Source organism: Phascolarctos cinereus, unplaced genomic scaffold (genome assembly GCF_003287225.1).
Source record: "Phascolarctos cinereus isolate Bilbo 61053 unplaced genomic scaffold, phaCin_HiC Scaffold_3;HRSCAF=262, whole genome shotgun sequence".
Taxonomy (NCBI): domain Eukaryota; kingdom Metazoa; phylum Chordata; class Mammalia; order Diprotodontia; family Phascolarctidae; genus Phascolarctos; species Phascolarctos cinereus.
Window position 1 is genome coordinate 105,855,040 of NW_027555736.1, and position 16,819 is coordinate 105,871,858.

At 36.4% G+C, this 16,819-nt stretch overlaps 1 protein-coding gene across 1 annotated transcript in view; it reads left to right on the forward strand.

Annotated features, from left to right (window-relative positions):
* LOC110209593 (cilia- and flagella-associated protein 43-like) overlaps nt 1-16,819 on the forward strand; it is a 180,952-nt gene that overhangs the window by 68,286 nt on the left and 95,847 nt on the right. The window contains exons 14-17 of the mRNA XM_078151617.1: nt 6,510-6,650; nt 7,797-7,969; nt 12,715-12,861; nt 16,268-16,398. Coding sequence (XP_078007743.1) covers nt 6,510-6,650; nt 7,797-7,969; nt 12,715-12,861; nt 16,268-16,398 — 592 coding nt within the window. The remainder of the gene's footprint in view (nt 1-6,509; nt 6,651-7,796; nt 7,970-12,714; nt 12,862-16,267; nt 16,399-16,819) is intronic.

Below are 16,819 nucleotides of genomic sequence, written 5' to 3' on the forward strand. Positions count from 1 at the left end.
CCCTTCTATTTTCCTGTAGGGCAGGATAGATTTCTGTACCTCATTTCCTGTATTTCTTATTTCCCAGTTGCATGTGCATTTTTTAAACATGTTTTTAAAACTTTGGGCTCCAAATTTTCTCCCTTCCTCCCACCCCACCCGCCCTCATTGAAAAGGCAAGCAAGTCAATACAGGCCATACATGTGCAGTTATGCAAAACACTTCCATAGTAGACATGTTGTGAAAAACTAACTCTATTTCCTTTAAACCTATCCTGCCCCCCCCCATTTATTCTAGTCTTTCTTTTGACCCTGTCCCTCCTCAGAAGTACTTCCTTCTGATTACCCCTTTCCCAATCTGCCCTTCTCTCTATCATCCCCCTGCTCTCTTGTCCCCTTCCTCCCCTATTTTTCTGTAGAGTAAGACAGATTTCCATACCCAGTTGAGTGTGTATGTTATTCCTTAAGCCAAATCCTATGAGAATAAGATTCCCTCATTTCCTCTCACCTTCCTCTGTTTCCCCTCCACTGTAAGAACCTTTTCTTGTCTGTTTTGTGTGAGATAACGTACCTCTCCCTTTCTCCTTCTCCTAGTATAATCCTCTCTCACCCCTTAATTTTATTCTCCAGATATCACCCCTTCATCTTCAACTCACCCTGTGCCCTCCATCTATCTATCTATCTATCTATCTATCTATCTATCTATCTATCTATCTATCTATACATACATACATACATAAATATAATTTTTCCCCTCCCACTACCCTAATACTGACAAAGGTCTCATGAGTTATAAATATCATCTTTCCATTCAGGAATGTAAATAGTTCAGTCTTAATAAGTCTTTTATGATTTCTCTTTCCTGTTTATCTCTTCATGTTCCACTTGAGTCTTGTATTTGAAAGTCAAATTTTCTATTCAGCTCTGGTCTTTTCATCAAGAATCCTTGAAAGTCCTCTATTTCACTGAATGACCATTTTTTCCCCTGAAGGATTATACTCAGTTTTGCTGGGTAGGTGATTCTTGGTTGTAATCCTATCTCCTTTGCCCTCTGGAATATTATATTCCATGCCCTCTGGTCCCTTAATGTAGAAGCTGCTAAATCTTATGTTATCCTGATTGTGTTTCCACCATACTTGAATTGTTTCTTTCTGGCTGCTTGCAATATTTTCTCCTTGACCTGGGAACTCTGGAATTTGGCTACAATATTCCTAGGAGTTTTCCTTTGGGGATCTCTCTCAGGGGGAGATCAGTGGATTCTTTCAATTTCTATTTTGCCCTCTGGTTCTAAAATATCAGGGCCCAGTTTTCCTTGATAATTTCTTGAAAGATGATGTCTAGGTTCTTTTTTTGATCATGGCTTTCAGATAGGCCAATAATTTTTAAATTCTCTCTCCTGGATCTATTTTCCAGGTCAGTTGTTTTTCCAATGAGATATTTCACATTGTTTTCTAATTTTTCATTCTTTTGGATTTGTTCTACTGTGTCGTGATTTCTTATGAAGTCACTGTCTTCCAATTGCTCTATTCTAATTTTTTTTTTTTGGCTAGGCAATTGGGTTAAGTGACTTGCCCAGGGTCACACAGCTAGTAAGTGTTATATGTCTAAGGCAGGATTTGAACTCAGGTCCTCCTGAATCCAGAGCCGGTGCTTTATCCACTGCACCACCTAGCTGCCCCTCTATTCTAATTTTTAAGGAAGTATTTTCTTCAGTAAGCTTTTGGACTTCCTTTTCCATTTGGCCAATTTTGCTTTATAGGGCATTCTTCTCCTCACTGGCTTTTTGGACCTCTTTTGCCATTTGGGTTGGGCTATTTTTTAAGGTGTTATTTTCTTCAGTATTTTTTGGGGTCTCCTTTAGCAAGCTGTTGATTTGTTTTTCATGATTTTCTTGCATCGCTCTCATTTCTCTTCCCAGTTTTTCCTCTACTTCTCTTACTTGCTTCTCAAAATCCCTTTTGAGCTCTTCCAGGGCCTGGAACAGATTCATATTTTTCTTGGAGGCTTTGGATGTAGGGGCTTTGACTTTGTTATCTTCTTCTGGTTGTATGTTTTGATCTTCTTTGTCACCAAAGTAAGATAATATAGTCTGACTCTTTTTGCAAGGTTTGCTCATGATCCCAGCCAACTATTTGAGTTTTAAACTCTTTGTTAAGGTAAAAGTCTGCTTCCAATGTGGAGAATGTACTGTCCCAAGCTTCGGGGGTTTGTATAGCTGTTTTCAGAGATACTTGTAGGGACCTGTAAATTTTCAGTTCTTCCAAGGTGGTATGATAAGGGTCGAGGTGTTTACTCTTTTCCTGGCCTGTGCTCTGGTCTTTGAGTGACTGGCCACAAGCAGTCTTTTCTCTCTTGGAACTGTGAGGAAGGTTTCCTCTCCACTGCCACTACAAGCTCCACTGTGCCAGCGCTCCTCCTCACCCCAGGACCACCACCCAGAACTGTGACCCTGATCCAAGCATGGGCAAAGCAAGAGATTCCTGCCTCAGCACCAGCAAAGAGATCCCTGCAGTCCCTCTCTGATCAGCCACTTGATTCCCTCTCAGTCAGTGGGACGGAAGCTCAGGACGCAGCTACCGTCCCCGGTGCCCATGCTCTGCGCTCTGGAACTGGCTCTGACCTAACTCTTCTCTCACTGAAAAAACAGACTTTTCCCACTGACCTTCTAAGTTGTCTTTGGCGTTCGTGGATCCAGGAGTCTGGGAACCGCCATAGCTGCCTGTGATTCGTTCCTCTGAGACCTGCTCCAGGTTCGCTCGCTCTGCGCGCCCATGCTGAACTGAGCTCCTCTCCCCGCCCAGTGCAATACGCCTTTCTGATCAACCATCCAGGCTGTCTTGGGCTGGAAATTTGTTTTACTCTGTCTTTTTGTGGGTTCTGCTGCTTTAGAATTTGTTTAGAGCCATTTTTTATGAGTATTTGGAGGGGTTTGGGGGAGAGCTCAAGCAAATCACTGCTTTCACTCCACCATCTTGGCTGTGCCTGATCATTAGTAATTTTGGACAGAGCAGTTTAGGTAGAAGGATGAAATTGTAAATAGGAACTTTGGGAATATAGAGGTATGGTGTCAAGTTACACACGACAGTCAAACATTCCTTAGTTTGAAAGATAAGTTTTATAGATTTTTTCTTTGAGAATTACATTGGAGGATTCTGGAAAGATGGTGGAGTAGGTCAGAAAATTCCAAGCTCTCCGGATTTCCCCCACAGAGAAGACAAACTAGCACCTCAGTGTGAGCATAGAGCAGTAAAAGTAAACAAGAGTTTGGGTACAACAGTGGTCCTCCTGAGACTATTGGGAAAACATCCGAAGAAAAATCCCAGTTACAAGGTTTGGTCCTTGTGAAGAGTAAATACCTCCAAGCTAGTTCCACTGAAACAGCAAGCAGTGAACCCTGGGGCTTGCTAGATAGGGGTAGCCTCAGCCTCAGCCCCAGCCACAGGAACTTTCACCTCCTGGACAGTGTAGGAAGTCTGGCAGCTGAGCTGAGGAAAATTAAAGGAACCTCTGCTGATAAGGGATACCAGGCCCTGTTGTGCTGCTGAGATCAGCCTTGGTTGAGAAGATACTAGCACACACCTGGTAAATACAGAAGCAGAGTACAGTCTACTATTGGCTGTGGAAAGCCTTTCCTAAAGCACAGATCTATGTTATCCCTAATCTCCTGCTCAATAAATTCTAATGGCTTACAGGAGGGTGGAGTTCTTCATTTCTGTTCAAAGTCAGAGGGGAGAAGAGAAGAAAAATTTGAGGCCAGAGGCACTATCCCCCATATCCCAGGACTAGATGTGATTATAATAGCAAACTGCTATAAATTTTTTTTAAAATGAGCAGGCAAAGGAGACAGAATTCAACCATAGGAAGTGACTATGGGAATAGAGAAGACTGTGATTCTTCTTCAGAGGAGGATATTGAAGCACAGAAAGTCTTTCCTACCCCAAAGAGTAATGTCAAATGGTAACCTGCCTAAAAAGAATTCATAGAAGAACTTTAAAAAGACTTTAAAAATAAAATGAGAGAGATTGAGGAAAAATTTAAAAAAGAAGAAAAAACCAAGAAGATTATGAAAAGAAAGTCAACCAACTGAAAAAAGGAGATCCAGAATCTTAAGGAGGAAAACAATTCCTTGAAAATTAGAATTGGGCAAGGGGAAGCCAGCAAAGTTAAAAGAGACTAAGAAATAACAAAACAAAATATAAAGAATGAAAAAATAGAAGAAAAAGTGAAACATCTCATAAGAAAAACAACTGAACTGGAAAACAGATCAAGAAGAGAAAACATAAGAATAATGAAAGCCATGATCAAAAAAAGAATCTTGATACAATAATACAAGAAATAATTAAAGAAAATTGTCCCAAAGTGTTAGAACAAAAGGGGAAAGTAGAAATAGAAAAAAATCCACCAATCATGACCTGAAAGAGATCCTATGAGGAAAATCCACAGGAATATCATAGCTGGATTCTAAAACCTCCAGCTCAAGTAGAAAATATTATGAGCGACAAGAAAAAAACAATTCAAATATGGCAGAGCCACACTTAGGAAAACATAAGACCTGGCAGCAGCTACACTAAAATTCCCACAGGTCTTGGAACACTTTATATTGAAGAGCAAAACAGCTGAGGTTGTGGCCAAAAATATCATACCCTCCAAAGTTAAGCATAATCCAGGATGGAAAAAAAAATAGACATTTAATGAATTGCCAGACTTTCAGGATTTTGTTTCAAAAAGACCTGAAATCAATAGGAAATTGGACGTACAAGATCCAAGAGAAATATAAGGTAAACATCAAAGACTAATTACTAGGGACTCAATAAGGACAGAGCGTTTACTTTTCATACAAGGAAATGTAAATTGTATGTCTAAGACTGTTATTAGTAATTGGGTAGTTCAAAAGAAAGAATGAGGTAGAGCTAAGTATGATGTGATACTAAAAAGTAAGCCATTTAGAAAAAGGTAAAAAGAGTAATTATCTTACATGAATGAGGTACAAAAGGAAGAACTGACACAGAGGAATTAGATGAGGGAAAAAGGCTGGTAGCTCTGGAATCCTACTCTCATTGGGAATGAATTAAAGAGGAAATTACATATATATATATATATATATATATACATCTAGAAGGGTACAGAAGTCTTCTAAATTCAGAAAGAAATAAAAGGTTAAGGAGATGGGGGGGAAGAGAAAAAGGGAGAGATCTCTGGTGGAGGGGTAGGTTAAGTAATAGGAAGTCAAGGTAGTGGATAGAAGTAAAGTAGAAGATTCAGAAGGAATAGGAAATAGGAGATACATACAAACATAAAATAAAGGTCTGGAGTAGAATTTGTTAGGGGAAAAAAAAACAGGAGTAGTAATCATGATCTCAGACAAAGTTAAAACTAAAATGGATTTAATCAAAAGAGATAAAAAGGGAAACTATACTGTATGTCAGCCATATTAATATTGTTTTAGCCAATTAAAATAACCAGACAGTATAAGGTTGGAATATTTCTGTGGTATAGGAAACAATGAGTTGGTGGACTTAGAAAAATATAGAAAATCTTGGACCTATGAAGGAAGATGTTATCCACCCTCAGAGAAACAGAAGATAAACTAGTACTGTCTTACATAGATGCATATGAATGTATATGTCTATATATGAGTATGATTATAGATAACTAAGTATATGTATAAGTATGTGTGTATGCATATGTATGTATGTGTATATGTGTGCATATATGTGTTTATGAATATGTTTGTATGTTTGTACATATTATATGTGTGTGTGTATCTGCACTTAACTGTAGCCTTCTTTGGGGAGGAAAAGAGAAAGGGGGAAAAAAGAATAAAGTAAAAAGTGCACAGCACAGAACAAAAGAAAACCTACAAGGAAGCAAAAGATGGATAGCTTAGGCCACAATGTATAATATTTATTATATAGGCTTTCTTGAAATGGAAATTTATTGCTGTGTATTTTGAATCCTCTGTGCACATGGCAATGCTTTTTTTCTTTTCTTATTTTGTATTTAAGTTTTAGTATTTAAGTTTATAATGGGCTTTTTTTTTGCTTTTCTTATGGTATATTTAAGTTTTAGTTTTTACATTTAAAGTAAATTAATTTTTAAAAAAAGAAAAAATAAAATTACATTGATGTTTGGTTTCGAATGGTTTCTCTAAAACATATTTTGCATGTATTCTTTATATTTTCTGTTATATTTCTAGTAATGTGTCACAAAAAAAGCCAACCAAATTAAACTAGAGGTGTGGTAGAAGTTGAGATAATTTTAGACTATAACTCAAAAGAGCTTACTTCGTATCTTTAATGTCTTTTTCTTTAGAACATAAAATATCAAAAATGTTATAAATTCAGAGACTGGCCCAGAGTATCTGTTACCATTATGATAAAAATGTCCTTTGGAGTCATTCAGCCCCTGTAATTTGAGACAGAAATTTAATTAAGGAATGGTTTGTAATGAAATCCCAAAATTGGAATAAGCAAAGGTTTAAAAAGTACCAGAGATTCCAGTCTGTGTGTGTCTGTTTCTGTCTGTTTTCAGAAATCGATGGTAACATTGTACAAATGTCTATAGTCTACATTTCTGAAAAAAACCTAGTTGAAGTAATGGTGCTTATCAATACTTCACAAAGTGAAAGATGCAGATTGGAAATATTTTCTCTGCCTGAAGCAATCTTAACAGGTAAGAAAGGAGCAAGTAATTCAGTAATATATGGATTACATACACGTTACTGCTATCACCTTACAGTTTATTTCAGGAAATGCAAATATTTTAAGGAAAAGAGTAAGAAAAAGAGAGAAGGAAAATTGTTCTTCTATGTGATACAACAGGAAGGTATTGCTTAACGAAGTAAGCATTATGCTATTTTGGCTTGGGGCAGATACAGATTGGAATAGTGGAAAGCACCCTAAAATTGGAATTGGAAGAACTGGGCTTGGCACTCACATTCTCTGTCATTCATGTCTATATCACCTTAGACAAATCACTTAACCATTATGAGCCTCAGAATCCTCACTTATAAATATAATAATTCTTATGTTATCATAAGTCTCAAAATCAGATAATACATGTAAAGTAGTATTATTTAAATATAAGTTATTATTATTCACTTTCTTCTGTCAGCCTGTTTTCCTTTTGAGTCTGATAGGAAAACTGGGCAGGATTGACACACCTTCTAAAATATTTGGTTATTTATTTTATAGTTTCAGAAATATTATAGTTAAATTCAAGTAATTGCTAGGCTAGTTACCTGTTAACTGGTAGGCCAGTTAGCTGTTAAAGAAAATTTTCTAACATGGAAAGATACGTGAAAATAAATTCCCCAAATTCCTTTAGTGTTGATATAAAAGTAAAGCTATGAATAGAAACATGTCTATATGGTTTATAGATAATATTCATACATAGAGTAACAGATATCTAAAACTTAAGAGAATGTTTTATACTTTTGCTTTAACTCTTTCTGTACACCCAGGAATTATTTTATTCCAGGTGACTATTGAACTATTGGAATATCTAAGCTATAGAAATTTCAGTAATTTTTACTCAGTATCACACAACTTGTTAATATCAGAGAAGAAAACAAAATATATGAATGATTTTAAAAGACTTAGATTTCATTCACCAACTAGTTCTACATAAGTGACATTTTAAAATATTTTTGTTTTTTATAAATAGGAGAGCACATATTTTCCATATTGGGTTTTAAAAGTTAAATTTGAAATACCAGTCAGTCAATCAGTAAACATTTGTTAAGTGCCTATTATGGGCTAAGTACTGTGTTAAACATAAACAACTAAAGTGATTCATTCTTTTCCCCAAATCTTATAGACCCTGACAACTGTTGTGATGAAAGAGGGAGGCTGAAGAATGACATCATTGAGAGGAGGCAATATAAAATAAATCATTCTCTAACCTCTGCTGTCTTGGATTTACACAATGAACATTTTTATGGCTATTGTAGTCATGTGCCATATATCTGTACCTACAGTATTCCTGAAAAGGTATTCTTCTATTGCCATTTTTATGCCAAAACATGGAACATTACATCATTTTCCTTAACCATTAAGATAAACAAATTGTGTAATTATGTTTCATTCTCTGGGCTGGTTCCAGGGAATTCTAGTCAATACATTCTTTATTTATCCTGAATTCAAGCCAACATCATTTGGAACCTATGTGGCAATAACATAGTCTTTATTAGTAACATTATTATCACTGTGAAGCCAAAGTTATTATATGAACATATGAAAAATAGGAGAGCATTTAACGATACTAAGGAAATAACTTTTATTATCTTTTTTCTCCTCCTTTTCCTCTTATTTTCCCTATACCCTAAGAAACAGAGGAAATATTTCTGTATATTTGTAATGGTGTGTGGCCCATGATCCAGAACTCTTAGGTACCAGATTCATCGTAAAGGGACCTGACCCAAAAGAAAGTGATCAGATTTATTGTTTCTTTCTGGCTTATTACCTCTGCCTCCAGTAGCTTTGGGAAATATTTTTTAAATAGAATTTTATTTTTCAAATTACATGTAAAGATAGTTTTCAACATTCATTTTTTACAAGATTTTGAGTTCCAAATTTTTCTTCCTCGCTTCCTTCCCTTCCCCTTCTCAAGATGGCAAACAATCTGATGTAGGTTAATCATGTTAAACATATGGAGAAATATCTTAAACAAAGCTTTTGGCTAATGTCTAGCATCTTTCCAAGACCCTGTAGAGCCTCTTTTTAAAAAGGTAGTAAATGTACAATACATTGATATTAGATTTAGGACAGTTACTTATTTTCTTTTCCCTAGAAAATGTTTAAAACACAAATGACCCACAAGTGAGTATAAATAAATGAAGAATATAAAAGAAGAACCCATTGTACTCATGAAACTCTCCTGAAATATTAATTGTCAAATAGATATTTCACATTCTCCTCACACACATGGTCTGAAAAAACTCTCCTGACCAGCCTGAGAAAGGCTTGGCTTTCAACAACTGTTCTGTTATAGCATCCTCCTGTTTATAGGACTCTTTTCCTGTGATAAGTAGGGCTATTTAGAGAGCTCCATACCACTGAACAACTGACATCTTATTCTGAAAATGCTCAAATTCTTAAACTTTTGAGTTTTGCCCAGGCTGAAAACATCCATTTCTTAGGATTGCTAGTTGCTGGTCTGCATTCAGAAGAATATAGAAAGAAAAGTAAGCCAGGGCCTCAGACTTGTCTAGGAGAGTGCATGTTTCCACTGTCATTTGCTTGTAGACAATATTGCTACATATGGAAAGGGAGGAGGAAGAGAGAATTCTCTTCTCTCTCCCCACCAATGCCCTGCTAGAAATCCAAGGGAGAGCAGTGGATCCCCAACAAAGCAGGAACCAAAGAGGTCGGAATGTGCCAGTTCTACCTCCAAGAAGTAGATGGGTGGAGGGAGAGCTTCTTCCTGACAGTCACCAATTACGCTTGATACAACCCACCCCAGTAATGGTGCCATACAAGTACCAATCAGGCATTCCATGTCACACCAAAATGCATGCCCCCACACTATGGAAATTTGGTATTTCTCTGATTATTTTTACAGAGAGATAAGAATGTCTTTCTTGATTGAGAATTGTCCATCAGCACCCTAAGGATCCTTTCTTCTCACTAAAACTTCATTGGATCTATTGAGAGGCCTCTTTCTAATTCAAACCAAATAGTAAAGGGAGAAAAAGGAGGGAGAAACTGTCTAGGATTGATTTTCAGGTTGGAAGTGAGTAGTGGGCAAAGTGCATTGTAGAACATATAAATGCCTGCATAACTTGGCAGTACTTTATATTTTGGACATTGTTTTGTATCACTTTCCCTCTAGTTCCTTAGTATAGGTTTTTAATCTCTATGTGCCTTGGATGAATTGAAGCAACAATGACTTCCTTACTTATGACTCAGAGAATTCAAATTCCATCTGAGGTCTGTTGGAGCCAGGAGACAGCTAGAGATAGAAGAAAATCTTTAGGGAAGGGACTTTGAAGGTCAGCTATGGATTCCAGGATATGTGTGTGTGTAGATGGCAGGAGTCATTTCTTCACAGTGTCAAACACACACCTTACAACTAATCCTGCTAGGTCAAAGGCTCAGAATAGACAATTTTCAGTAACAAATTGTATCTGGATCATAAGCAAAATTGTAAAACTAGCAAATTTTGCCCTTCTTATCCTTTCACATTCCTTTCTTCAGCTGTCTTTCTCTCTCTACCAGCAAAAGACTCTGGCCATTTAAAAGCTTCCAATTTCTGGGCCCCATCTAATTTTGTCTCTCTTGCTTTTTGCTGCACCTTTCATACCAGATTTCCAGAGAATATGCACTGAGCTATGCCATTTCATTTATCACATAAACTTACATGTACATACATATAAGTAGCATAAGTAGTATAAAAATGTCCATCTAGGGCTGTGCTGTCCTTATTGGTGAGAGTCATCTGTTGGTGGGAGTCCACTGTATCTATTCAGCGTTAGATTTGAATATGCTTTAACCTGAGGCAACTTATTCCTAGTCACTGTACCACATTATATGTACTCCATTCTGCCCTCCTCATTTGCTCTAAGAACAGTAAACAAATCAATACTACTTGTTTCTGGTAAAGGTGCCAACTGTGCTGTTGCTCCATTCACGATCCCTAAGGTTTTCCAGACTAAAACAATCTTCCCTGACAATAACTCCCTCTATTCGAATGTAAGCTTCTTGAGGGCAGAGACTGTTTCTCTTTTGTATCTCTAGGAGTTAGCATTGTACCTGGCAGTTAGACAGGCAGTAAGTTTTCTAAGCGCCAGGAATTGAGTCAGGATCTAGGGATAGAAAAAGGAGTAAAGGATAGTTCCTGCCATCAAGGAGCTACCGATATGATAGGGGAGAGAAGCAATCAATTATGTACAAACAAGCCAAATACAAGATAAAAAGAAAACAATTAACAGAGGGAAGGCACCAGAATTAAGAGGGTTTGGGAAAGACTTCCTGTAGAAGATGGGATTTTAGTTGGGACTTGAAGGCTGGGAATCCCGGAGGCAGAGATGAGGAGGGAGAGAATTCCAGGCTTTAGGGATAGCCAGAGAGAATGCCTGGAGCTGAGAGGTGGAAAGTCGTATTCATGGGAAAGAATAGAGGCCAGTGTCCCTGAATTGAAGAGGAGGTGGCAGTGAGGAGAGTGTAAGAAGAATGGGAGGTGGGAGGAGGGGGAGGGATACAAGGAAAGAGATTTGAATTCCAAACAGAGGATTTTGTATTTTATCCTACAGGTGATAGGGAGCCATTGCCATGTATTGAGTATGGGGAGAGGAGGGTGACGTGGTTGGACCTGCACTTTAGGAAAATCACTTTGGTGGAAAAGGAATAATGGAATGGAGTGGGGAGAGACCTGTGGCAGGCAGACCTGCCAACAATCTGGTGGAAGAGACAGGATGAAGTGTGATCATTTGTGTAGGTAATTTGCCCTGTTAAGGAATTGGGCTACCTCTTTACGTGAGACAGGTGAAGGAGGAGATAGTGTCAGAAGGCATCTGAGTGATATGAGATGAAAAAGAGGGGAGAAGGAGGAAACCACAATGTGCACAGTAAGTGCTTAATAAGTGGTTTTTCATTCATTTATTCCACTTTGGAAGGGCCTCCAATATTGTCTGTTCCCCATCCCTTACTGCCCTCACCCAAAAAAAGACCCAAACCATTTTAAGTATTAATGTCAAGCTCTATCTGGAGATAGGAGAGAGGGTCATTCTGAATACATATTTATGCTATTGTAACTCTCAGCAGTTACAAAGGGGAAGGAGATAACATTTTCATCTTAAAAGAGGTACTTTTTAATTCAAATGCATTTGAAATTAGAGAAATGTATAAGGAGAATTTTTTTCCAAGTTGCTCATAACTTCACAAGTGGGCCTTCTGAAAGTTTGCTAACTCCTGCTTTAGATGTTAAATTTTAATCTTATTTTGAGTAATAATTGATTTTATAATATAATTTGATCTATGTTAGGCAGGGTCTACAGAAGGTCTTATATTGCTATTTACAAAAGCCTACCAGATTAGTTGCTTTGTGATCAATTTGATTGCTTTTGATTCTGTTAACAGATACTTCAATTAATCAAGTAGTATTCAAAATGGGCCTTCATTTTTATTTAGGAGTCTGGTGTTGAAGAACAGGCAGGAGATAAACCTTAAGCACTGACTTACCAAAATGATTTTGTCTGAAAAATATACCTTAAAGCATGACACAAATTTTTGAGTACCCAGATGGAAATAACGTTGAAAAAAAGGGATGGACCCTATTTATTAGGCCATTGAGCCATGTGTACTTGCTTATTTCATATAGTAATGTTGGGTGTTGTTTTATTTTTTAATTTGTTGTTGTTTGGTTGTCCAATCAGGTCCAACTCTGTGATCCATGGACCATATCATGCTAATACTCTCCATGGGATTTTTTTTTTTGGGGGGGCAAAGATCCTGGAGTGGTTTGCCATTTCATTCTCCAGTGGATTAAGGCAAACAGAGGTTAAGTGGCTTGCCCAGGATCACATGGCCAGTAAGGGTCTGAAGATGTAATTTAAATTCAGGTCTTCCTGACTCCAGGCCTAAGGCTCTATCCACTGAGCCACCTAGCTGCTTCCTTTTTTTTTTTTAATACCAATGATCAAACTGTCAACAAGATTATGTGGTTTTTTTCTTATAAGCTATAAGAATTATTTCCATTATCTTAAATATAGCTTGATATTTTCTTTTGTGTTTATAAGGATAGCGAAGTTGTAGTTCTCAAACCAGAGATCAAAATGCAAAGCAGACATTTTGGAACTGGAATATTGTGCCTATCATCTCATGGCAAGTGGCTAGCATCAACAGCCAAAGATGGAATACTGAGTATCCGTGATGTTAATAATTTGGTAAGTATTGTTATCAGCATAAAGCTCTTAATATAAGGTCTGAGGAAAATCAGTATAGAAAGTCTAAGAAGCAAATACCTTTAGGGAGTTTAAAAAGGAGGGGGGGAGAAATAAAGCTTTTATAACCTCCTAAACTTTGGTTTGTACCTTGTTAATGGATTTTTAATTTTCTTCATTTCTTTCTATTCACAGGCAACATAATGATTTTTTAAAATTCAATTTTATTTTATTTTCTAGTTCTCTCCCTCTTATCTTCCTCATTGAGGAAGTAAGAAAAACAACACCTGTTAAAAATATGTATAGTTAAGCAAAACAAATTCTCACGTTAGCCATGTCAAAAAAATTTGTATACTTTAATGAGTTTCATTGAGTTTATCACTCCTCCCTCTGGAAATGGGTAGCATGTTTAATTATCAGTCCCCTATAGTTATAATTAGTCATTGTGTTAATTAGAATTTCTAAATCTTTTGTAGATATTTATCTTTACAATATTGTAATGTACAAATTGTTTTCCTGGTTCCTAGGTTTCTATATCAATAACAAAATTAGCATAAATCATGATTATCTCAATAGATGCAGAAAAAGCTTTTTAACAAAATACAGGACCCATTTCTACTAAAAACACTACAGAGCATAGGAATAAATGGAGTTTTCCTTAAAATGATAACTAGTATCTATCTAACACCAACAGCAAGCATTATATGTAATGGGGATAATCTAGAAGCTTTCTCAATAAGGTTGCCCATTATCACCACTATTATTCAATATTGTACTAGAAATGTTAGCTTTAGCAATGAGAAGAAAGAGAAATTGAAGGAATTAGAAGGGGCAACAAGGAAACAAAACTATTGCTCTTTGCAGATAATATAATGGTCTACTTAGAGAATCAACTAAAATACTACTTGAAATAGTTAACAACTTTAGCAAAGTTGCAGGATATAAAATGAACTCATATAAATCATCAGCATTTCTACATATCACCAACAAATTCCAGCACAAGAGAGAGAAATTCCATTTAAAATAACTGTAGATAATATAACAAAATAACCGTAGACAATATTTGGTAGTCTACCTGCCAAGACAAACCCACATGAACACAATTACAAAACACTTTTCACACAAATAAAGTCAAATCTAAACAATTGGAAAAATATTAGTTGCTCATGGGTACGCCAAGCTGATGTAATAAAAATGACAATTCTACCTAAATTAATTTACTCTTTCAGTGCCATGCCAATCAAACTACAAAAAAAAATTATACAGCTTTTATATAGCTAGAAAAAATAATAGCAAAATTCATCTGGAAGAACAAAAGGTTAAGAATCTGAAGGGAATTAATGAAAAAAAAATGCAAAGGAAGGAGGCCTAGCTTTACCAGATCTAAAACTATATTATAAAGTAGCAACCATCAAAACTACTTGATGTTGGCTAAGAAATAGAATGGTGGATCAGTGGAATAGGTTATGTACACAAGACACAGTAGTAAATGACTATAGTAATCTACTGTTTGATAAATCCAAAGATTCCAGCTTCTGGAATAAGAACTCACTATTTGACAAAAGCTGCTGGGAAAACTGGAAAAAAGAGTATGGCAGAAACTAGGCAGAGGCCAACACCTCACACTGTATACCAACATTAGGTCTAAATAGATACATGATTTAGACGTAAAGGATGATACCATGAGTAAATTAGGAGAGCAAGGAATAGTTTATCTGTCAGATCTATGGAAAAGAGAAGAATTTATGACCAAGCAAGAGATAGAGGACATTATGAAATGCAAAATTAAGAAGTTTTTGCACAAACAAAACCAATGCAATCAAGATTAGAAGGCAAGCAGAAAGCTGGGAAACAATTTTTACAGTCAGTGTTTCTGACAAAGGCCTCATTTCTAAAATATATAGCGAACTCAGTCAAACTTATAAGAATAAAAGTCATTCCCCAGTTGATAAATGGTCAAAGGATATGAACAGGCAGTTTTCAGATGAAGAAATTAAACTTATCTATAGTCATGTGAAAAAAAATGCTCCAAATCACTATTGATTAGAGAAATGCAAATCAAAACAGCTCTGAGGTACCACATTATACCTATCAGATTGGCTAATATGACAGAAAAGGAAAATGATAAATATTGGAGAAGATGGGGGAATATTGGGGGAAATTGAAAAACTAATGCATTATTGGTAGAGTTGTGAAGTGAGCCAACTGTTGTGGAGATCAATTTGGAACTATTCCCAGAGGGCAACCAAACTGTGAATACCCTTTGATCCAGTAACACCACTAACTAGGTCTATATCCCAAAGAAGTCATAAAAGTGGGAAAAGGACCCACATATACAAAAATATTTATAGCAGCTTTTTTTGTGGTGGCAAAGAATTAGAAATTAAGGGGATGCCCATCAATTGGGGAATGGCTGAACATTATGAATGTATATGGTATATGGATGTAATGGAATGTTATTGTGCTCTAAGAAATGATGAGCAGGCAGATTTCAGATAAATTTGGAAAGAATTAGATGAACTGATGCAGATTTGAAAGATTTGAAAGTTTGTTACTGAACCCAAGGAGTAGATGGGGTCACCAAGGGAGAGTATATACAGAGATAAAACAATACAAGACAAGAGAAGAGGAGAGGAGAAAGAGGGAAGAGAAAGAGAAGGAGAAGAGGGGAGGGCAATGGATGTAAACCTCATTCTTCTGATTCCAAGACCCCATTCTTTCTATTACATCATGTTGCTATTCTTTTTGTCAATTTGCTTTAATAAAGAGAGCCCTGAGTTGAGAGATTGGGGTCCTGAGCTTTAGTTCTAGTTCTTTTATTAATGTTGTGTATTACTTTATTATTTTTTTTCTTTTTTGGTGAGGCATTCAGGATTAAGCAACTTGCTCAGGGTCACACAGCTTCACAGCTATTAAGTGTCAAGTGTGTGAGGCCGAATTTGAATTCAGGTCCTCCTGACTCCAAGGCTGGAGCTGTATCCACTGCTCCACCTAGCATCCCAATGTTGTATAACTTTAAATCAGTTACTTAAACTTCTTCATGCCTCAGTTTTTTCCATGTATGCTTTGAGAATAATAACTTCTTTCCCTTCCAATGCCACAGTCATGTTGTAAAAGTAATCAAAATAGTAAGTATGAAAGATTTTTGAACTATTGGCAGGTTAATTGCTTAATATTTCTAAATCACTGTTAATATAACAAAATTGTTAGGAGCAACTCGTGCCAAAGACTCAACTTTAAGCTTCTATATCCCCCAAACTTAAGAATCTAGGTTTTTACTATGATCTGTATTTGACTGAATAGTCCATGGTAACAGGAGAAAAATAAATGTGCACATCATTCCATTAATAAAACATACAGTGAAATAGAAATATTTATGTTTTTTAATGTTATTTCTTTAACCATTCAGGAAACATTTACTCAGATTCACTGCCATTCTTACCAGGGACAAGGAATTCAATCACTGGCATTTTCACTCGATGGCCATTCCATACTAGTGAATGGTAGGGAAGATGGTGTCCTTGTTTGTCTGAAATGGAAGTAAGTAAAGGCTGAGAAAAGATTATTTGTACAATACTTAAACTCCCAATTGTTTGTGGTGATGGATAGGAGCAATGGCATAGATTGTTCCCCAAAAGATAATTCAGAACAGAAGCTATTCAAAACTAAAGGAGTCATTCTTATTTGAGCAGTTCAATTCAACAAAAATTTTAAAGTGTCTACTATGTATAAAACACAATGTTAGTCCCTGGATTTCTGTTTGTAATTGGCCCATTATTAAAATTAGTTTTCATTGTTTATGAATAAACCATTTGATGGTGTGGGAAGAAGGAGAAGCAATTCCATGATCTCAATTTTGTTGTGGATATCCTTTTCACTTGAGTCTCTTGTCCTCTTATTCTTTCACTAATCATGACTTGCCAAGCCCCATCCTTGTATAATAGTGACTATCCTACACTTC